At 46.7% G+C, this 19668-nt stretch overlaps 1 protein-coding gene and 1 long non-coding RNA gene across 2 annotated transcripts; both read left to right on the top strand.

Moving 5' to 3' along the window:
- The first annotated feature begins 460 nt into the window (after positions 1–460).
- On the top strand, positions 461–13003 carry LOC144722950 (DNA fragmentation factor subunit beta-like). The gene is given in 6 exon segments (XM_078601390.1): positions 461–586; positions 4798–4921; positions 8721–8900; positions 10375–10454; positions 12309–12326; positions 12328–13003. Coding segments are annotated over 6 exon segments (702 nt in total). The 3' UTR covers positions 12502–13003.
- A 325-nt stretch (positions 13004–13328) lies between these two features.
- LOC144722941 (uncharacterized) lies at positions 13329–19499 on the top strand. Its single transcript, XR_013586117.1, has 2 exons — positions 13329–13741; positions 17609–19499. It is a non-coding gene; the product is annotated as an uncharacterized LOC144722941 (long non-coding RNA).
- Positions 19500–19668: the final 169 nt, after the last annotated feature.

Raw genomic sequence — 19668 nt, 5'->3', positions numbered from 1 at the left:
CACCCACAGTTCCCCCCCACCCACAGCTCCCACCCTCCCACAGCTCCCCCCCCCCACCCACAGCTCCCCCCCCACCCACAGCTCCCCCCAACCACAGCTCCCACCCACCCACAGTTCCCCCACAGCTCCCCCCCCACCCACAGCTCCCCGTGGTGAAGACTTCCGCACTCTGAACTCACTTCCTTAACCCTTTAGGGTTTTGCTTTCGGTTCTCTTCGCTCCCCTTGCAGGCGCTCCCGATCTGCGTGGTGTGGTGTGCGTGGTGTGCTGTGTGTGGTGTGCGTGGTGTGAAGGCTGTTCGGTACTCGCCACTTAGACCATCAACTACTGCCTCTGTATCAGTAACATCTCACGAACACCATACCCCCCCACCAACCACACCACCACCATCCACACCACCACCACTCACACCACCGCCCCACACCACCACCACCACCCACGCGTCGGGTCCTAGTTTGCGATGGAGAGGGACTCTCCCCGCATGTTCAGGGTGCGGGTCCCGTCAGACGCTCACAGATTCGGCGTGGTGGCCGTCAGCCTAGACCAGCTGCTTACGGAGGCAGCGAGGAAGCTGGGGCTCGCAGAGGTGAGTTGTGTGAATGGAGGAGTATTAGTTTGTTCTCTAGCTACTATTTTGCGTTGTTGTTGTTGTGGTGTATCGCGTATACAAACCTGTCAACCCCTATGTGGAGGCCCACGTGCACCCCCTCCACTCCCCCCTCCTCCTCTTCGGCCGCCTCTCTGGGGGACATCGCTACTCGGCTGGCTCACCACCGCCCGGGGTTATCTCCCCCACGCCCACGTACACCACCACGAACACGGAGGTGGCTGCGTGCACGCGCGCGCCCCTGCAGGCGCTCGTTGCACACAAAGGCGAGCGCTAGAAATAGCCGTATGAATATGCACGTGCCCCTCCTGGTGGTTCAGCCCTAATCCGCGTGCCCGCAATGCTAATACAAACTGAAAAGAAACGGCGGCTGTATGAATATGCTCACCTACCCCCCACCGGGTGGATAAGCCTTAATCTGCTGTGCAAACAGGCTAATGCTAGTGGGAAAGGAACGGCTGGACAGGGCTAGGGGGCACGCCTCACCGTTAACAGATTTATACTGTGTTAACGCAACGCGCTGTGTAAACACGCACGCGAGTGCAAGCACGCGCAAACGACGGCGGCTCTATGTGCTGCAGTAGACCCGCCTCACGCGCACGCTCAAATCACTCGCACCACCCCCACGCTGCAGCCCTACGCTAGCGCAGGGCACCCCGTCTCTCCACGCAGACGCGCCACACACAGAAATCACACTACACCGATATTCTGAACCAAGTTTATTAATGGCGCCAATACGCATTACCCGGAGGAGGAATATTTTGCGAGGAGAGCCTAGCGTAACTCTGCCTATAAACCCAGTTACACAAACGTTCTACCACGTACCTTGTAGCTGTACTCACGGTGTCGCATGGACGCTGTGAGAGTCAGAGGGAGATGGACGAGCGAAACCCTCGCTTATCACTGCCTCGTATTAGCACTCGCTGGCATCACACGGATGCTGTGAGCGGCTCGAGGAGGCAGGATGGCCGGGAGTGGGTCTGGATCGCCCGGAGGTTGAAGACAACTGAACTCACCATCCCGGGGCACCTATCTTTATTCTCTAAACTTCAAAGGCCCAGGGTGACGTCATACCGCGCAGCCAATCGGGCGCCTACCCGTGCTTCCCGTCGTGGTCCCTCTGTCTCTATTGTGGCCTAATCCCCTCAGTTCAAAGGCCCAGGGTGGCATTGTACTGCGCAGCCAATCGCACGCTCACCTGCGCCATCTACATGGAGGGCCACGGGGTCTGCTGCTGCTGCGACCCACTGTCCTCCCGTGCTCATTAATTCTAACCCACTGGTCTGCCCTTCTGCCCAATATTCCACCCTCCGCCTCTCTCAGTGTCGTGAGTAACTCATTGCGGTTAGCCCATAATTACTGATTGTAATTATCAGCGAAACGTCGTACTCAAATTTTAAAATGCTGTTGATTCTCTCTTCAGCACACCGGTGGGCTAAAGAAGTGAATTATTTTGTCCTTTGAAAAACGTGACACATTTTTTACTGTTTGGCCATGTCGGGTGGTGGAGGGTTACGACACATTTATAAATAACGCGATCTGACCCAAAAACCTATATTATGAATAATATTGGTCGCGAAAGCCTACGTGTTAATTTGAACCTTTTCGTTCTGCGCCCATGCAATCTTAAGCCAATTTAGGGGCACCGCAATGTCACCTGTCCTGTGAGGGTCGGCCAATCTCCTGGCACCGGGAAACCGTGGGACTCTCCCTCTAGGGGCCCTTCGGATTAAAACCCGATGTGCCAGGCAACCCCCCGTCAGGACGCTACATGGGTGCACTGTGTGTGGGTGTGTGTTTAGTGTGGGGCCGGGAGGGGATTGCGGCGTTTGCGGAGTTGCTCCGTGGTCGTGGCACCACACCTACCTTATTACAGACCAATCCAGACCTTATTGGTCACCCCCGTGCCCCTTATAAATCTCAACGTTCATCCTGAAAAGTCCCATCACAAGGGAGAAACGGACACGTTTTTTGTTGTTGCCCGTATTGAACCGGCTGTACGCCGTATGGACCTGAAAACGAAATGTCCCTGTACAAGAATACGGGTGAGCCGTGTGGGTTGACAGCTTTGCTGCTGTCTAGATGGTTACTTGCTTCGAGAGCTGGGTTCCTTCCCCACGTGCTGGCACGCAGGCCCCCCCCCCTCACCTGTGAACAATCTGGGGAGTGTGCCGAGTATTTTGCTCGGTTGGGATCATCCGTGCGAGTCGTCCTTCGCGTACAGCACAGGGCTTCATGGAAGCACGGGGAAAACTCAAACGAAATTAAAGTTAATGGTTCAAATGCTTCGCCATCACTGACCATGATGGTGAAGTATGGTGTCACAACCCCAAATCGGGACAAGTCATTGACTTGTGAAGTGGATGGTCCTTTACAAGCCGGTTATAAAAAGTATAATTACACATTTCTAGCGCTTTTCATCAAGGATCTCAAAGCGCAGTACAGGACGCAGCAGCAGACACTAATCATAAAATAATATAAATATTTTTTTTTAAATGACTAAAAGAACTAAAAATGTAATAAGCTTCTTTTTTCACACGCTGGTTTCCTGCTATAAGTTTTACCCACCAAGCAACATAGCAGGAGGCTGTTTCTTCCTGACCTGCTTTTGTGCTTTTGTAGTGGTGATACGCGCTGGCGGTAAGGATCGTGTGTCAGCGCGTGGTGATTGGCTGTGTGTGTTGGTGACGCGCGCTGAGAGTGAGGGATCATAGGTCAGCGCGGGGTCATGGGTTATGTGGTGGTGATTGGCTGTGTGTTGGTGACGCGCGCTGACAGCGAAGGGATCGTGTGGCAGGGCGTGGTGATTGGTCAACTAAGGTGGGTGCTCACATCGCGGTCCGCATAGGCTCCGTCTCCTCGGAGCGGAGGGCTATATAAGGCGGTGCGCGCGGGCGCTCGTGGAGTTGGTGACCAGTGAAGACAGAAGACGGAGGAGGAAGAGATAGGGCCCTGAGACCCCTAGTCCCGCTGTCCCTGTAGGGACCGGGGCCCTGTGTGGCTCGGAGGCGGGACCTTGGGACCCGGGGCCGGACGTCCGTGTGAGGGCCGGGCCGCGGGACCCAGAGGTCGTGACCCACGCACAAGCTGGGGTGGGTCTGTAGGTTCCCCGGATGCTACGGGGCTGGAATGCCCGTGTGTGTGTAGCCGGGTGGAACGTGTAGCGTGAGCTGTAGTGTCCACACGTGTCGGGTGGAACGTGTAGCGTGAGCTGTAGTGACCACACGTGTCGGGTGGAACGTGTAGCGTGAGCTGTAGTGACCACACGTGTCGGGTGGAACGTGTAGCGTGAGCTGTAGTGACCACACGTGTCGGTTGGAACGTGTAGCGTGAGAAATAGTGACCACACGTGTTATTGTGGCAAGACAAGTGACAATAAAGTGTGCTACCCGTCAAGTGGTTTCCCGCCGTCATTCAGAATACTACACTTTTACCATCTACATGGCAGAGGCTCTGTCCCATTAGCAGCAGTTGCACTTTAACAACTCTGGCACCCCCCCCCTCCCAGCCAGTCTACATAACAAAAGCTCAGTCGTAGTCTCAAGCCGCACCAACCTTACCATAATAATAAAAAGGGGACCTGTCCTGGCTCATCCCCCCCTCAACCAGTATATATACAGGGTAGTATCTCTTGGAATTTCTCATTTACTTGATACAGCAAGCGTGCTGTGACGGTTCCACCTGAAGACGGAAGCTTGTGTTGCCTCCGAAACGTCGTGATTTTTATTTGATTTTTTATTTAATTTTTTTACCTACGTGACTTTACCGAAAAAACCTAAGAATATGAATCCTTGCAGTCACGAAAGCTTCAAATCTAGAACGGTTGGACATGATATTGTGTGAAAGAATTTCAACATTATGCCAACGAATATACCATAGGTGGAACTACAGTTGATATTTTTGTACAATACTGCACACACACCATGTCCACAAAACGCTCAGCCTTTGAGCATTATGAAAACAACCATCAAAGGTTCCTGAATAACTGCACTGTGGTCCTCTTGTCTTAATGTCACCCATCAAATACATTTGAGAAAAGTGACCCGACTGACATACAGCAGCAGTGATAGAGAGATGCAGCTATAGACCGGTTTCAGCCTTATTAGAACTCATCGGTACAATGAAGTCACAAATTGTTCTTGTAGTAATGGCGCTTGAATTCCCCCCCGCCTCCCCGCCTTTGTTTCCAGAAAAAAGATAGGCCTCTGCGTGTCTGCTTGGAGGATGGGACAGCGGTGGATGAGGATTATTTTTCTGTGCTTGACAAGAATACCTGCCTGGTCATTTTAAAACGTAACGAGCGTTGGACAGAAGGTGAGTGTACCTAGCACACACCATAACATCCACACAGACATGGGCGGTTTGCAATTCATTTTATTAGGCCTTTGGCAAACAACGGGTTCAACATACAAAGCATCCTATCTTAGGTTGAACAACTATTTGGTGATGCTGCTACAAGTTGGCAGTAGCTACACAAGTACAACAATAAAAAACCGAAACACTCTTCATGAACCCTGCCTTGAAAGAAAATACAGTATAGTCCCTCGGTTTGCGTTTTTAATCCGTTCCACGAAAACTACTGTTAACTCAAATAACACTTAATCGAATTCACTTGTAAGTTGAAAAATAAGTAAAACAAATCACTGAGTCTGCAAGAGAGCTGTTTCCACTGCCAAGACAAACAACGTAATGTAAAAAAAGCCAATCGAGGTATAAACGCTCATAAATGGACATCGCTGATTGGCTGAGGCATGCACAACTCCACTTACGAGCGTTCTGATTGGTCAAAATTGGTGCCCGCGTGCATAACGTCAACGTACCGTTATTCATATTTTTAACGTTAGTCGAAACCATGGGAGGCGAAACGTTAACCGAAAAACCGTAAACCGATGTCACTGTTAACTGTACTGTATAGACAGTCATCGACTTACGAACACCGACTTACGAACACCCAGAAAAACTAACCAGCTTATATAAAATGTATTTTAACATCAACTTAAAACGCAAACTCGGACTTTCAAACTGAACCGCAGGACTGTTTTGTGCAGCGGAGCGATCCTCCGCGAGGTGTCATGAGTCAGCCTCGTGCTGGGAGTGTTTGTGTGCGCGCACCTGCACATGAGTGTGTGTGTGTGCGTGCACCTGCACATGAGTGTGTGTGTGTCAAAGTGTTCATGTGTGAAAGTGTTCACGTGTGAAAGTGAGTGTGTGCGCGTGCCCTCGTGTATGTGGGGAGCAGTAGTGCAATGGCGAGTTCGCTGTGCTACCAACCTGGCGACCCCAGTTCGATTGCCGCTCACGACCAACACCAGTGACGATTATCTGAATGGGTCCTGAGCCTCCCCTAGGTTGATTCGGCCTCAAATAATTATTTGGTGCGGTGTGTAAACATCACCACTGGGGGGTCAAAGGCGGGTCAGGTGTAGTGCTGGCCACTCACCCCCTCGTGTGTCGTTCCGGCCTTCATAGGTACTCGATAACAGCACTTGCCCAACCGTCTGTTAAGGCGATGTGTGGGATCTTTGTGTTTCTGTCTGGGTGTTCCGGCAAAAACAACCCCTACCTACCTCCTTGGTCGTGCCGCTGTGGAGACTCTGAGCAATGTAATGTGTGCAAGGCCAATTCCAATCGGCTGTTCCTCTAATGGCGCTCGTAGTCACCACAGCGGCCAATGGGGGCGCTGAACGGGTGCGAGGAGCTGGTAACGCCTCCACCTTCAATTCAATTACCACTAAAACACGTGTTAAAAATATAACTAAGCTTGTGCCGGAGACCCCGGACGAACAGGTGTCTATGACGTCTACTGGCCAAACCCTATTTGACAGATCCAGGAGACTGAACCCAAAAATGGGGTCACATGACGTCGGGTGACATCATCGTTGTTGGCATGAGATGTAAATGATAAAAAAAAATCTGAAAATCCCCCCAAAAATCTGATATCGCGCGTGCTTGCGAGGGATTTGGCTCTCGAACGGCGGGGTTTTTGTCGAAATTGTTTTGCTAGCCAGCATGCCCTAAGCCCCGCGGTGGGAATAGGCTATTCCTTTTTCACGTCCGCCACCTTTCAATAAGTTAAATTAGCGATTTAGTGGGATTTTGCTATATTTATTTATTGCGCGACATCGACCGTACCAACTCACACCAATTGCGTGCGGGGGGGGGGGGCGGACCCTGCCAAGTGATGCGCGTTCGGTCGCGCTCACGGGGGACATTTTCTTTTACGAGTTGAACATGCAATAAATATACACATAACGCTGTGGCTATTTCTTCACTGCGTGATGTCCTCTTCGCCCCCCCCCCCCCAACACGATATGTGCAGTTACTGCTATAGAGTCCGTAGATATTAATAGTATTACAGAGCTTAGATAGCATTATAGGAGTAGTATTGTTTACTATTCTTCAACAAATACGTTCGCAGATATTACAATAATGTGTGCACAAAACAAAATTTTCATTATTAGGTTGCTAAAAATTCCCTTTTTAGCTGTGCTTTTATGACGCTGCGACGGTCTGTGATGTGGTCTGCTGCCTGTTGATTAATTAACGTCAGTGCCACTGCCACTCTATTATCTACACTGCTAATTTTCCTTTTGCCAGTCTATAATCTGTTGCCTGCTTCTTTACCTCACTCAGTGTACTGCCAGCCTTTCATGTCGACTGTATTCTGCTTTTTCAGATGCTGCCCGTATTGCCAGCTTTTTATGTCGACTGTAGCAATGCTTATGTCATTGAGTCGGCGTACTGGCAGTCTATAATCTAGACTGTAGCCTGCTTCTCAACTTACCTGTGCGTACTGCTGCTCTTTAATTTACACTTATTTCTGCTTATTTCTTCAATGCATGTCTATTGTTTCGATAGCTTACGTCATCTAAGTGCATGTGCTTGTGTGTGTGAGTCGATATGTCTGTGTGTGTCAGTCCATGGGCGTGTGTGTTAGTCGCTTTGTGTGCTTGGCTCCATGTGAGTCAGTGTAAGTCCATTTCTTTAAGGATATGTAGGTCCATGTGCACGTGTCAGTGAATGTATGTGCTTTATTGACCTGCTCAAGGCCTATGATACCATCAGTAGGCCTGGCCTCTGGGTTGTTCTTCATGCTTTCGGAGTCCCTCACCCTTTGCTCACGATTCCTTAAGGACCTTCATGATGGTGAGCGACCCCACGTCAAACTACGTGGCCGTCAGTGAGAGCCATTCCCTCTACACCTTGGGGTGTGACAGGGATGTCCTCTGGCTCCCACATTATTTAACATCTATTTTGACCACATAGTTCGTGAAGCCTTCAATGGCTGTACCAGAGGAATTGCCATATAGTACAGATACAATGGGAGGCTGATCGATGCCCGCGTGTGGTCAAGGGATGGCTCCATATTGCTCAACCATGTTATGTATGCTGATGCTCTGGTGATTGCTGCTCACTCAGAGGAGGAGTTGGAGGCACTGCTGCTGAACTTGGAGCTTGCCACTAAGAGGTGGGGCCTTACCATCAGCCCCACCAAAACTAAGCACCTGCCTGGGTATTTTGTACCATCGAACAATCCACCCCCACAACTCACAATTGGTGATGCGGCAGTTGTGGGGAGATTGGAGAGATTCCCATACCTGGCCAGTGTGCTCATGACTGGCTCCGGTTTAATAGCAGAGGTCTCACTCCAAATCAGTCGAGCGTCATTATCTTTTCATCGGCTGCGTTACGCTGTGTGGAAGCTACCTGGTCTCTCGCTCCGTATGAAGCTCCAGGTCTTCTCGGCCATGGTAATTCCCTCCCTTCTCTATGCCTGCGAAACGTGGACCCCCCTAATGAAACATCTTCGCCGGTTAGAAACATTTAGGCTGGCCTGCTAACGATCCATCCTGGGTTTAACCATATGTGTGTGTGTGTATCTAAGTCGATTTGTTTCTATGTGTGTGGGTCGACGTCTGTGTGTAAGTCCATGTGTGTGACTGCCTTTTTCAGCCGGGCAATGCCGGGTACTTACCGCTAGCAATCTATACAAATCGTAAATGTGATTTTCTTTTCATCTGGAACTCTTTTGTAAGGGCGACCTGGCTTGTAAAATTGAGTCTCTACAGACCTGCATCTAACAGCTGTGCATTGTGTGTTTTTTGTGCCTCAGTGGGTGTGCATGCCGTGTCTCATGCAATGGGTCATTTTGAAAGACCCACACACGACGTGCTTGAAATTTTTCGGAATGATCCTAATGGAAATTCCACAAAAATCTTAAAGAATTTTCTAAATTCCATTGAAGACTGCTCGGAAAAGGAATCCCGGAAAGATGACCCTAAGTGGTTTGAAGGTGGGTGCCATTAAGTACACTTGTGAATTCAAACAGAATTCCCACTATGATATCACTCTTACCCCTCCTATCACGGCAACTGTGTAGACTAAAGGTCAAAGGAGCTGCTTGCCGAGGTGCTGTCTCCCTAGGGAGGCCTAGATAGTCGTGGTGGTTACACCGCTACTGGTCTGGCAAAGCGTGGGGGGTGAACACCGGCAGTCGACGGTGCACAAGCTCCCTTAGTGGCAGGGGGGTCACTGCGGTCAGTGAGCGTACGATGAGAATAAGGTTGAGGGTAATATTTTGGGTGCCCCTTGTCGCTGTCTACGCTCTCCACCGAGGTCGGTGATCTTGAGGAAAAGGAAACCTATGCTAGGCTCCGCCCCTCCCCAGATGGCCTTCAGTGTGGATGATTTATACCGAGAGGACTGCCTTTGAGATGTGTACCAAACCACTGCGGGTCAGGGGCCAAGGATAAGAATTGAGCCTCACTTTTAGACTTTGCAATGTCCAGGCAGCTGAGAATTGCAGGGTTCACTGGTTCCAATGGCCTGATCTGCATCGCTGGACATTGAATCTACGATTCCGGCAGTACAGAGAAGGACATCGATCCCATTCTCGTGGGTGCCCACCGGAAGCTCTTGCACACCTGCAGGGTCTTCAGGAGTGCGGTTTTTACTACATCGTAGACTGCTCATAGCAAACCCCAAGGCTCCTCTAAAAGTCCCGGAGGATTAAATGTCGGATGCCAAGCAGGTTTGAAGCCTGCACAGTTGTTGAGCTACCACCATGCGTTAAACAAGAGTTGTATATGCTGCCGTGCGGGGCTACGTTGCCAGCAGAGGGCAGCGCAGGAAAAAAAAGCCCAGCACCACGAAGTATGGTAAAAACACGCCATGTGGGAGGAGGCTCTCATAAAGCAGTGGATTGACAATATAATATCAACGTTATCTTCCTCGCCTGGTGTATGCAGGCCGGGGGTTCAATCCAGACCCTGGTGCCTGTATATTTAGAGTTTGCATGTTCTCCCCCGTGTTCGCGTGCATTTTTTCTCCGGGTCCTCTGGTTTTTCCCTCCACATTTAAAAATATGCATAAAGACTAGTTAGATTATTTTGCTGCTATAAATGTCCAAATGATGGGCCACTTTGTTGAGCGATCATTTGTAGCCAGGTCGCTTCTGAAATCAGTTAATACCTCAGTGGCTTTTTCTAATAGAGTGGGGATGGTTTCGTTTTATTTGTATGTGTTTGGGTAATTTGTTTACCTTTCTTGTACTATGCACTCATATCATGTTTTTGTATTTTTTGTTGTTACAATGTTCATACCCGCCCATACTGGACATCTGTGAAAAGAGCTTCATTGCTCATCGAATTCCTCCAGTCTAAATAAGTAATCTGATACTGTTATGTATGTCGTAATAATCAAATTTCAAAATCATGCTAAAAGCCACCTCTAATATGGCTGTCCGTGTACATTGTGTGTGTGCCCAGGTGTGGAGAACCGCTTCAAGCATAAGCGGGAAGAGATGCGCTACCGCTGCAAAACGCGGATGCGGGGTTACTTAAGCGACGTACGTCTGTGCTGTACACATATTTCATAATGCAGTTAAAGCTTCTCTATCCGCAAGGGTTACGTTCTTGAAAATGCTCACGAATGCAGAAACCTTGTTCCGATGGGAAAAATGGGGTTACGTTACGAGTGAACGTAGGGGGGAAATTATAAATGCTTAATAACATTTACTAGAATACGTAAATAAATAATATATTAAAAATAATTACATGTTTTTTTTTATCACCGATGATGATTTGACGACAATGGAGGTGGTGGTGGTGGTGATGGTGAGGATGACTCCACGGGAGATGCAGCTGTTTGATAACAATGCACAGTTATCATTTGAGCACTCTGGGGAGGTAGTGCTCGCCGCAACACTTTCCCTGATTGCATTCACATCCTTCTTAACGGAACTCACAGTCGACTCATTCATACCAAAATGTATAAACGAGACGACTAAGTACGTATAAAGAAAAGATGCACAATAGTGAGTTCAAAACGGGATCACTGCGAGACTGAGGACGAAGTGGGCAGCCGAGAGGGCTTGCTTAATCTTTGCAGACCGTTTCAAATGTAACAACATTCTGCGCGCACCTCCCTGGTGTCGCTGGACCGGCACTACGTAGACTCGCGAACACCGGAACTCAGCCGGTCACGAATAGGGAATCAACATACATTTGGTGAATCCAGAACTCGCGCATAGCGAGGGTTTACTCTACTTAGATGTACAGGAGGACTCTACCACGTGGTTAACAAATGGCTTGTTATCTGAAGCCAGTTACGTAACTCGTGTGGCATAGAGTCCCAAGTGAGCCCCGATCTGCCGTGGCCGATTCCTTATATCCCCAGCCTCCTTACGCCTGTGGTTCTCAAACTTATTTTGCCCCCAGCCCTGGTGAGAAAATGCATTCACTTATCACCAGTAACATTGAGGATAAAATCGTCAGAAATAAAAAATTAACTAACAAGCATAATGACAAATAAGACTTCAACTTATAGTGAACATGCTTGTAAAGGTTAACCGACCCGCCATGATTCAGTGCATTGTCACGATTTGGGATCAATATAAAAATTTTAAATGTTAGTTTCATTGGAACCATCCCATTTGATTTACAGTAATGTCTCGTGTACACCTGTGTATTTTTTTCTGGGTCCTCCGGTTTTCCCTCCATATTTATAAATTTCTACGTGATAAGCCACTTGAGCTGTCATTTGTGGCCACTTTACTTCAGAAAAAGAGCTGTATATCTCAGTGGGCCTTACCTGGTAAAATAAAAATATATATATGAATGTGTATCCTACAGTGAGTATAACCGGCAAGTCGTGTGCAGTCGGGTAGAGGGTGGGTGTTCCAACCTCACTATCGTCTGTCTGGTCAGCATGGAAGCCGAGGATAAACGCACCCCTCTATAGCTCCCTCTCGGAGAGGCCCTTCCATTAACAATGGGGTGTTATCAAGCAATTGCAGGGCTGCGCCTTCACCTTTACACAACTTGTCAAAGATTGTATTTATGAGCGTGGGAATCAACAATATGTCAAGTAATTATTACATGCCATAGCGCTTAAGGAAAACAAGGCAAAGGAATATATGGCCATATCAAACAGTGTAATTATCAACAGTAGCATATAATTACAGCAAGTTCAGGGATAAGGCAAGTCCTCATCTCATTGTCGGTGAAATATTGCAGTGGATTTTGGTGGGTAAGGGAAGTTATTTTGTTGCAAATCAAGCATAACTATAATTAGCATTGTGATGGTTTAGTGGTGCGCTGGTGGCTATGCTTACGAATGATTATAACTGTAACTTGGGAAAAAGGTGAAATGTTTGCCATGGAATGTTTTTGTTTAACTTTATTTCTTTTTTGCTTCTAAGGCAGTCGCATATAAAAAATAAAGTTCCAATGGCGCACCAGAAGAGATACGAGGAGGTGCTTCAGCTGATAAGGAATGAGTTGAAGACGCAATGCTTCAATCAGGATTACTTCGATAGGTCTGCTGCTGTGGAAGTGCGTTTATGTGGCAACAATGGACAATTCTCTTGCAGGTGCGTGGCAGTCTCTTTTTAATATATCGATAATGGGATGACTAATCATGTAATTGCAGTTATTGGAAACTGTGTAATAAATGCAGTACTCGAGTTTTACGAAGCAGGAATTTCAGAAAAAGTAGTACAGATTACATTAAGGCTTTGAAATCACTGCCATAAGAAGGCATGTTTTATGCACATATACCCAACAAAATCATCCACAGAGATGCAGTAGTGGCCAGGTCGCTACTGAAAAATAAGTGAATACCTCACTGGGCTTTGCTTGGTAGGATGGGGATAGTTTAGTTGTATGCGTTTGGGTGATTTGTTTAACTTTATAATATTACTTTGCACTCCAATCATGTGTTTGTATTGTTTATAAGGGCAGAGCACGCTGAATAATTAAATGGGGAAAAGTCCGTGAAATGGTGGGTAAGATGAACATGGATGAGAAGATGATAGATGAGAAGATGATATATGGTAGATGAGAAGATTGTGGATGAGATGGTGGATGAGAAGGTGATAGATGAGATGGTAGATGAGAATATAGGAGATGAGAAGATGATAGATTGGAAAATAGATAAGAAGATGGGTGAGAATATGATAGGTGATTAACAATGGGAGTATGAGAGCAGCAAACACAAAGGTAGCTCCCAGGAGCCATAATGCACGATAGAGTCAAAAGCATTAAAACAAGTGTAAGTATCTTCTTGGTTCTTTCGGTAAAGTCACGTAGAAGGGAAATAATAAAAAAATAAAAATAAAACATAATAAAATACAATTGTATATATAATAAAAATAAAACATAATAAAATACAGTTGTATAAAATACAATTGTATTTTATTATGTTTAATTTTTATTATTTGATTATTTCCCTTCTACTCGACTTTACCGAAAGAACCAAGAAGATTAATCCCTGCAGTCACGAAAGCTTTAAATCGAAGTGCAAGTATATTATTTCACAGACCTATATAGCAAACACAATATCTTTCACCACAGGAGGAATAGAATTTCCCAGATAATGTTTTTTCAGATGTCACTAAAGAAGAAGTCAACGCCGCCTTTTGGTGGCATGAACAATGCCAAGAGGAATTACTGCTCATGGTCAAATCAAATACCGGAGGACGAGGTTACCCACATTTGATGGGAGGTGGTCTAATTTTTCTCCACATTTTCAGGGTGCATTTAATCAACAAGACTGTCAATATCAGCACAAGATTAACCCATACGCCAACTGGGAGAGCAGAATACGATTCAGCGTCTGGAACCTAGACCACCGGTATGTCCCTGCACCCACCCATAACAGTAACTTTCTTGCTCCCTTTCACTTCCATCAAGCGAGTCAGAGAAGTAGTGACCATGTGTCGTAACCACGTGAGAGGAATTGTGCGTACAGATGCAGGACAGGAACACGTCAGTGGCGCCGGTAGCTTATAAAGCAGATTATATTCGATGGTGTCAGCGACTGGAAAATAAGTAAGTCCTACGGGGAGAAAAGACAGTCATTGGAGTGAGAGAACGTGATAAAATGGTGCATGCAAACCATATTGGTCATCATTATGGGGACCATGTTGAGTGCAATTGTTTGATAGTGTAGTGTGATTGGCCCTTTTAAAGATTTTAAATAGTGGAGGTTTTTAAAAGTGTGAAAAGAGTTTGGAGTAAAGTATAAATGCCTTCAAACTTGTGGTAATGGTGTATGGGTAGTGAGACAATACCAAGGGTAATAGAGGGGCGACTTCCAAACGGAAGTCTCGCAAGATGCAAACAGGTGAAGGCGACGCTGCAATAATGTGGAATAAATAGATGCAAGGAAGAAGATACATGCGCAGTTGATGGATGGCAGAGGGTTTTGTGTTGTGGTCAAGTATTACGAGGTGTGGCACAGAGATTATGGATAAAACAGACTTCCAGTTCACCAGCATGCTTTTTACTAAGGGTCTGTAGAGTACCGGCAAATAAGTAACTGAATCTTTAACAAGTAAATACATCTATCATCTGAATGCAGGTTGACTGATACAGTGATTGGTCTTGTATCAGGACTGAAGATTGAAATTTTCAGTTCACATTGTTAATAATTCAGAATCAAATTTGGTGTTGATAGTGGGATTTATACGTGTGTAATAAAGGTCGTGGAAGCGACTTCTGGAATCCGGTCTTTATTTGTCTTTCGTTCACAACACTCCTGTCTTACTCCTTCACGCTGCTAACAGACAGCGTGAGAGAGAGAGAGAGACTCTTGCTGCCACGTGGCAGGCCTCGACCCCCGCTCCTGCGTGGCCTCACCCTTCGTTCGCTCCAGATCTGACCACGTGTTGCCCGTCTCCACCCCTTTTAATACCTGAGTCACGTGGTGCCTTTCCACCAGTCCTGGTTAACCTCCATGGAATCTTCCAGACTCCATCGTACGATCCCAGGACCACGCCCCTGACTCGTTCCCCCATTGGCTGTGGCTAAAGCCAGCAGATCCAATCATCTACTTACAGATGTCACCTTCCCATTACGTCAGGGCCACGCCCCTAGACTTCTTCCCATTGGCTATGGGCCAGGACCGGTAGAGCCAATCATCGTAACGAGGTGTGATCAATCAACCACCCGGATATATCCTCACATTACACGTGTTAGTGAGATTCCTATAGCTACAGACATTTATTTTTACCTGATATTCATCTGAGGCCTATATTAATGGGTATTTATTTGAAATATGTTGCTATCTTTACGAGGGGCAGAAGTCGCACAGTTTCAGAGCAGCAACCTCATATAATGCATGAGAGGGTAGACCGATCTAGAAAGGGATCTGAAGAGGTTCAGTGAAATAAAACACGTGCAGGACAGATACATTTCAGAGGATTAGGGTATTGTCGGTGAAAGCTGAGAATAAGGGCATATTAAGCCTAATAAGATTGTGTCCATGGAAGCATGACGATTAATTAGAGAAGATTAATATGGAAATACAAATTAATAGGAGTTGATATTTTGTAGAAAATCACCAATCAGGAAGCAAACAGAAGTTAGTGATTGCTATTATGTATTTTGATGTTCGTATACAGTATGGTGCACCAACCCCCACCACCTGGCGATTTGAAGAGTCGTCACATTCTATGATCACGATTCCATTGAGATTCCAATCTTGTTGTTTACATTGCGGTGAATGTAGCCGCCACTGTTGACTGCAGGGATAAAGTGAACCATAGACATACAAAATACATTCTTAGATACACGAGTCAATACTTCTGAGTTTAATAAGAAATAATACCGTATTTTCCCACATATAGCCCGCAAAAATAGCGTTTTGTGTAAAACAAATTTCGGATAGCCCGCACCTCCATATACCCCGCATGCATATCTTTAACGTCGTTACCGCAGCTTAATTCCATCATATTAATACGAAGTTTACATTTGCAATACATTCCACTATCAATTGTTCACATTAAAATCATAACGTGCACAAAGAAAACAAACTAACCGGAAACGAGTGAACTTAAGACAGTAAATAAGTAACAAACGTAAATATCCAATAGATAAGTAACACATAACTGGTAGATAAGTAAGTACAGTTTTAGCACTGGTAAATTGCGCACTTCGCAGACAATAGCGGCACTAGGGTAACTCCGTTGTCTCGCCCCCCCCACCTCTCTCTCTTCCCTCCCCCCAGCTCTCCCGTCGCCGGTAAACAAAGTGCGCCCACTTCAAACATTGTCGTTTAATTGTACAAACAATTCGAATCATTTAAAACGTGATAAAATGTGCAATTTTAGTGTGAGTGGTTTATTCAGCAGTGCTTTAGTCAAAGGTAAGTGTTGCATAGTGGATAGTCCGACCATGAAAACATTTTACGTGTCACACGTGTAAAATATTTTTGGGATAGTCCGCACCTCCATATACCCCGCAGGGTCTTGTTTTGTTTGTAAAAAGTGGTATACCCCGCGGGTTATATGCGGGAAAATACGGTAATCGGTGCATCATTACACCCCTGCACTGCAGTGTTGTTGTTACCTTGCAGTGGTGAGCGTATAGCTGTGTGTGTTGTATATCCTATACTCAACGTGCAGTATTGTTGTAATGCCCTGTGGTGTTGTTGTAATGCCCTGTGGTGTTGTTGTAATGCCCTGTGGTATTGGTGTAATGCCCTGTGGTATTGTTGTAATGCCCTGTGGTGTTGTTGTAATGCCCTGTGGTGTTGTAATGCCCTGTGGTATTGGTGTAATGCCCTGTAGTATTGTTGTAATGCCCTGTGGTGTTGTTGTAATGCCCTGTGGTGTAGTTGTAATGCCCTGTGGTGTTGTTGTAATGCCCTGTGGTGTAGTTGTAATGCCCTGTGGTGTTGTTGTAATGCCCTGTGGTGTTGTTGTAATGCCCTGTGGTGTTGTTGTAATGCCCTGTGGTGTAGTTGTAATGCCCTGTGGTGTTGTTGTAATGCCCTGTGGTGTTGTTGTAATGCCCTGTGGTGTAGTTGTAATGCCCTGTGGTGTTGTTGTAATGGCCTGTGGTGTTGTTGTAATGCCCTGTGGTGTTGTTGTAATGCCCTGTGGTGTTGTTGTAATGCCCTGTGGTGTTGTTGTAATGCCCTGTGGTGTTGTTGTAATGCCCTGTGGTGTAGTTGTAATGCCCTGTGGTGTTGTTGTAATGCCCTGTGGTGTTGTTGTAATGCCCTGTGGTGTTGTTGTAATGCCCTGTGGTGTTGTTGTAATGCCCTGTGGTGTTGTTGTAATGCCCTGTGGTGTTGTTGTAATGCCCTGTGGTGTAGTTGTAATGCCCTGTGGTGTTGTTGTAATGCCCTGTGGTGTTGTTGTAATGCCCTGTGGTGTTGTTGTAATGCCCTGTGGTGTTGTTGTAATGCCCTGTGGTGTAGTTGTAATGCCCTGTGGTGTTGTTGTAATGCCCTGTGGTGTAGTTGTAATGCCCTGTGGTGTTGTTGTAATGCCCTGTGGTGTTGTTGTAGTGCCCTGTGGTGTTGTTGTAATGCCCTGTGGTGTTGTTGTAATGCCCTGTGGTGTTGTTGTAATGCCCTGTGGTGTTGTTGTAATGCCCTGTGGTATTGGTGTAATGCCCTGTGGTGTAGTTGTAATGCCCTGTGGTGTTGTTGTAATGCCCTGTGGTGTTGTTGTAATGCCCTGTGGTGTTGTGTGGCCCACTGGACGTGCAGGATTGAGAAGTCCCGTGTGGTGCTGCCCAGCTTGAAGATTGCATTGGAACAGTCGAACGGTCGACAGATCAACTGGAGATACTTTTATGGGCTTTTATTCACTTGGGAAAACCTTAAACTAGTAGACATTGTGTGTCATGACAAGACGTGCCACAATCTCAATTGCAATACACAACATTTTTACGTGTAGTAAAATGATCTCATTTTGAGTCAGGTGGGAGAAGGTGGGGGGGCGGTGAGTTTTATGGGAAGTGTGTGAATTGAAAGGGTACATAAGAGAAATGACGGAGAAAAATTCGTGTGGACCTTATTTTATCTGGGATTTTATACAGCGCTTTTGTGAATGCGCTTTACAAAAATGGCTAATGGGGAAAAAGAATGGGGTTTGAGTGTTGGGGAGGGGATGGCAAGGAAGGGCGATGATAGGGAAAGGGAGGGGCGAAGTTAGGAGAGAGAAGGCCGGTGAAGGTTTCAAGGACGAGGACAGGAAGTAGAGGGATACGCTATTGAAAAAAATATAAAAAATACTTTAAAAAAAAACACCCTTTAATGAAATGTACCGTACTCCTAATGGCAGAACTCTACGACTCCAGGAAGTGGCCCCGCAGCTTGCCATAACGTAAGGGACCGTGGTGATTTACAGGCAACGTGAGTTGAGCGTGGACAATTAGACCCGTAAAAAATGTTTAAAAATATATATTTTTAATGATAGAATATAGTATTGTCATCAGTATGACATACCTATACCAAGTTTGCAGTCGATACATTGGGAAGACGGTTGAAATTGAGTTACAATATTTTTTTAAGGATAACACAACAGACAGAGTGAGTTAAATAAAAGCGTGTAATAAAAAGATAAGTCTTAAGGGAGGAACGAAAAACGTGACTGAGCACAGGTAGGAGGGGCGTAGTAGGGACCAGAGAGATTGTGAACGCAGGTGATAGATGGGACCTAATAAGAAATAAGAGACGCGAGATAGGGTGGGGCAGAACCATGAAGCGATTTTTAAACAAGGGTGAAGAACTACATCATTAGACCTCCTTTGCCAGTACCAACATATAATAATAGGGTTTTTCCCCTTTTTTCTGGCAACAAAACTGAAACCTTTTTACAAGGAATCATGTCTGCATTAACCACCATACTTGTGGTCAAAATGCAAACAAAAACACACTCTGATAATACATGTGTAATAAAAGACTTGACCACGATCTCTGGCTCAGTGTCCTTTATTTGGTCCGTACTGTATTACCCACACGGCTGTCACTTCTTATTCTCTCAGTGCTGGTTCCGATGTCACTCCAGTCACCATCAGCAGCCCCGCTGCTGTTCTTTGTCGCTCTTGCAGCCCCCACAGCAGCTCCGCTGCTGTTACTCACTCTCAGCCCCCTTGGCTGTAATCGCTGCTGCTCACTCCGCAGCGCTGACAGCCTCGTGCTGTCTCTCTCTCTCTTCGTCGCTCCTGCGACTCTCTGCAGCCACACCGCTGCCTCTAACACACAGCCTTCCTGGCTGTACTCTCCTCTCTCTTCGTCGCTCCTGCGACTCTCTGCAGCCACACCGCTGCCTCTAACACACAGCCTTCCTGGCTGTACTCTGGGGTCGGCTCCCGCTCGCCGGCGGTGCCCCCCTCCTCTCATTCGCCCTCGTGGCCTCACCCTTTTCCATTCACAACCCGACTGACTTCTCTTTCCGGTTTACCCGCTTAAGGACCCCAACCTTTCACCCACGTCACCTGGCTCCGCCTCCTCGTGACGTCACATCCGGAAGGTCGCTTACGCCCGCATTACACATGCATTAAAATTGTTTTTTTACCCTTTTATCTGGCAACAAAACTGACACATTTTTTACAAGGAGTCATGTTTGCATTTGTAATAAAGGTCGTGGAATCAACTTCTGGAATCAGGTTATTTATTAAATCCTTTATATTAAGTTCGCTTGCTTGCTTGCGTGCTTGCTTGCGTGCTTGCTTGCTTGCTTACGACCGTGCAAATCTTTTGGTCGTTTTTTAACCCACTTCCTGTGATCCAATCGAGCTGACATTTTCCACACAGACTCGTTG

This window comes from Lampetra planeri, chromosome 16, assembly GCF_965212315.1.
Source record: "Lampetra planeri chromosome 16, kcLamPlan1.2.h2, whole genome shotgun sequence".
NCBI classification, from domain to species: Eukaryota; Metazoa; Chordata; class Hyperoartia; order Petromyzontiformes; family Petromyzontidae; genus Lampetra; species Lampetra planeri.
Note: the sequence above shows the minus strand (reverse complement) of the source record. Positions and strands in the feature narration are given on the sequence as shown.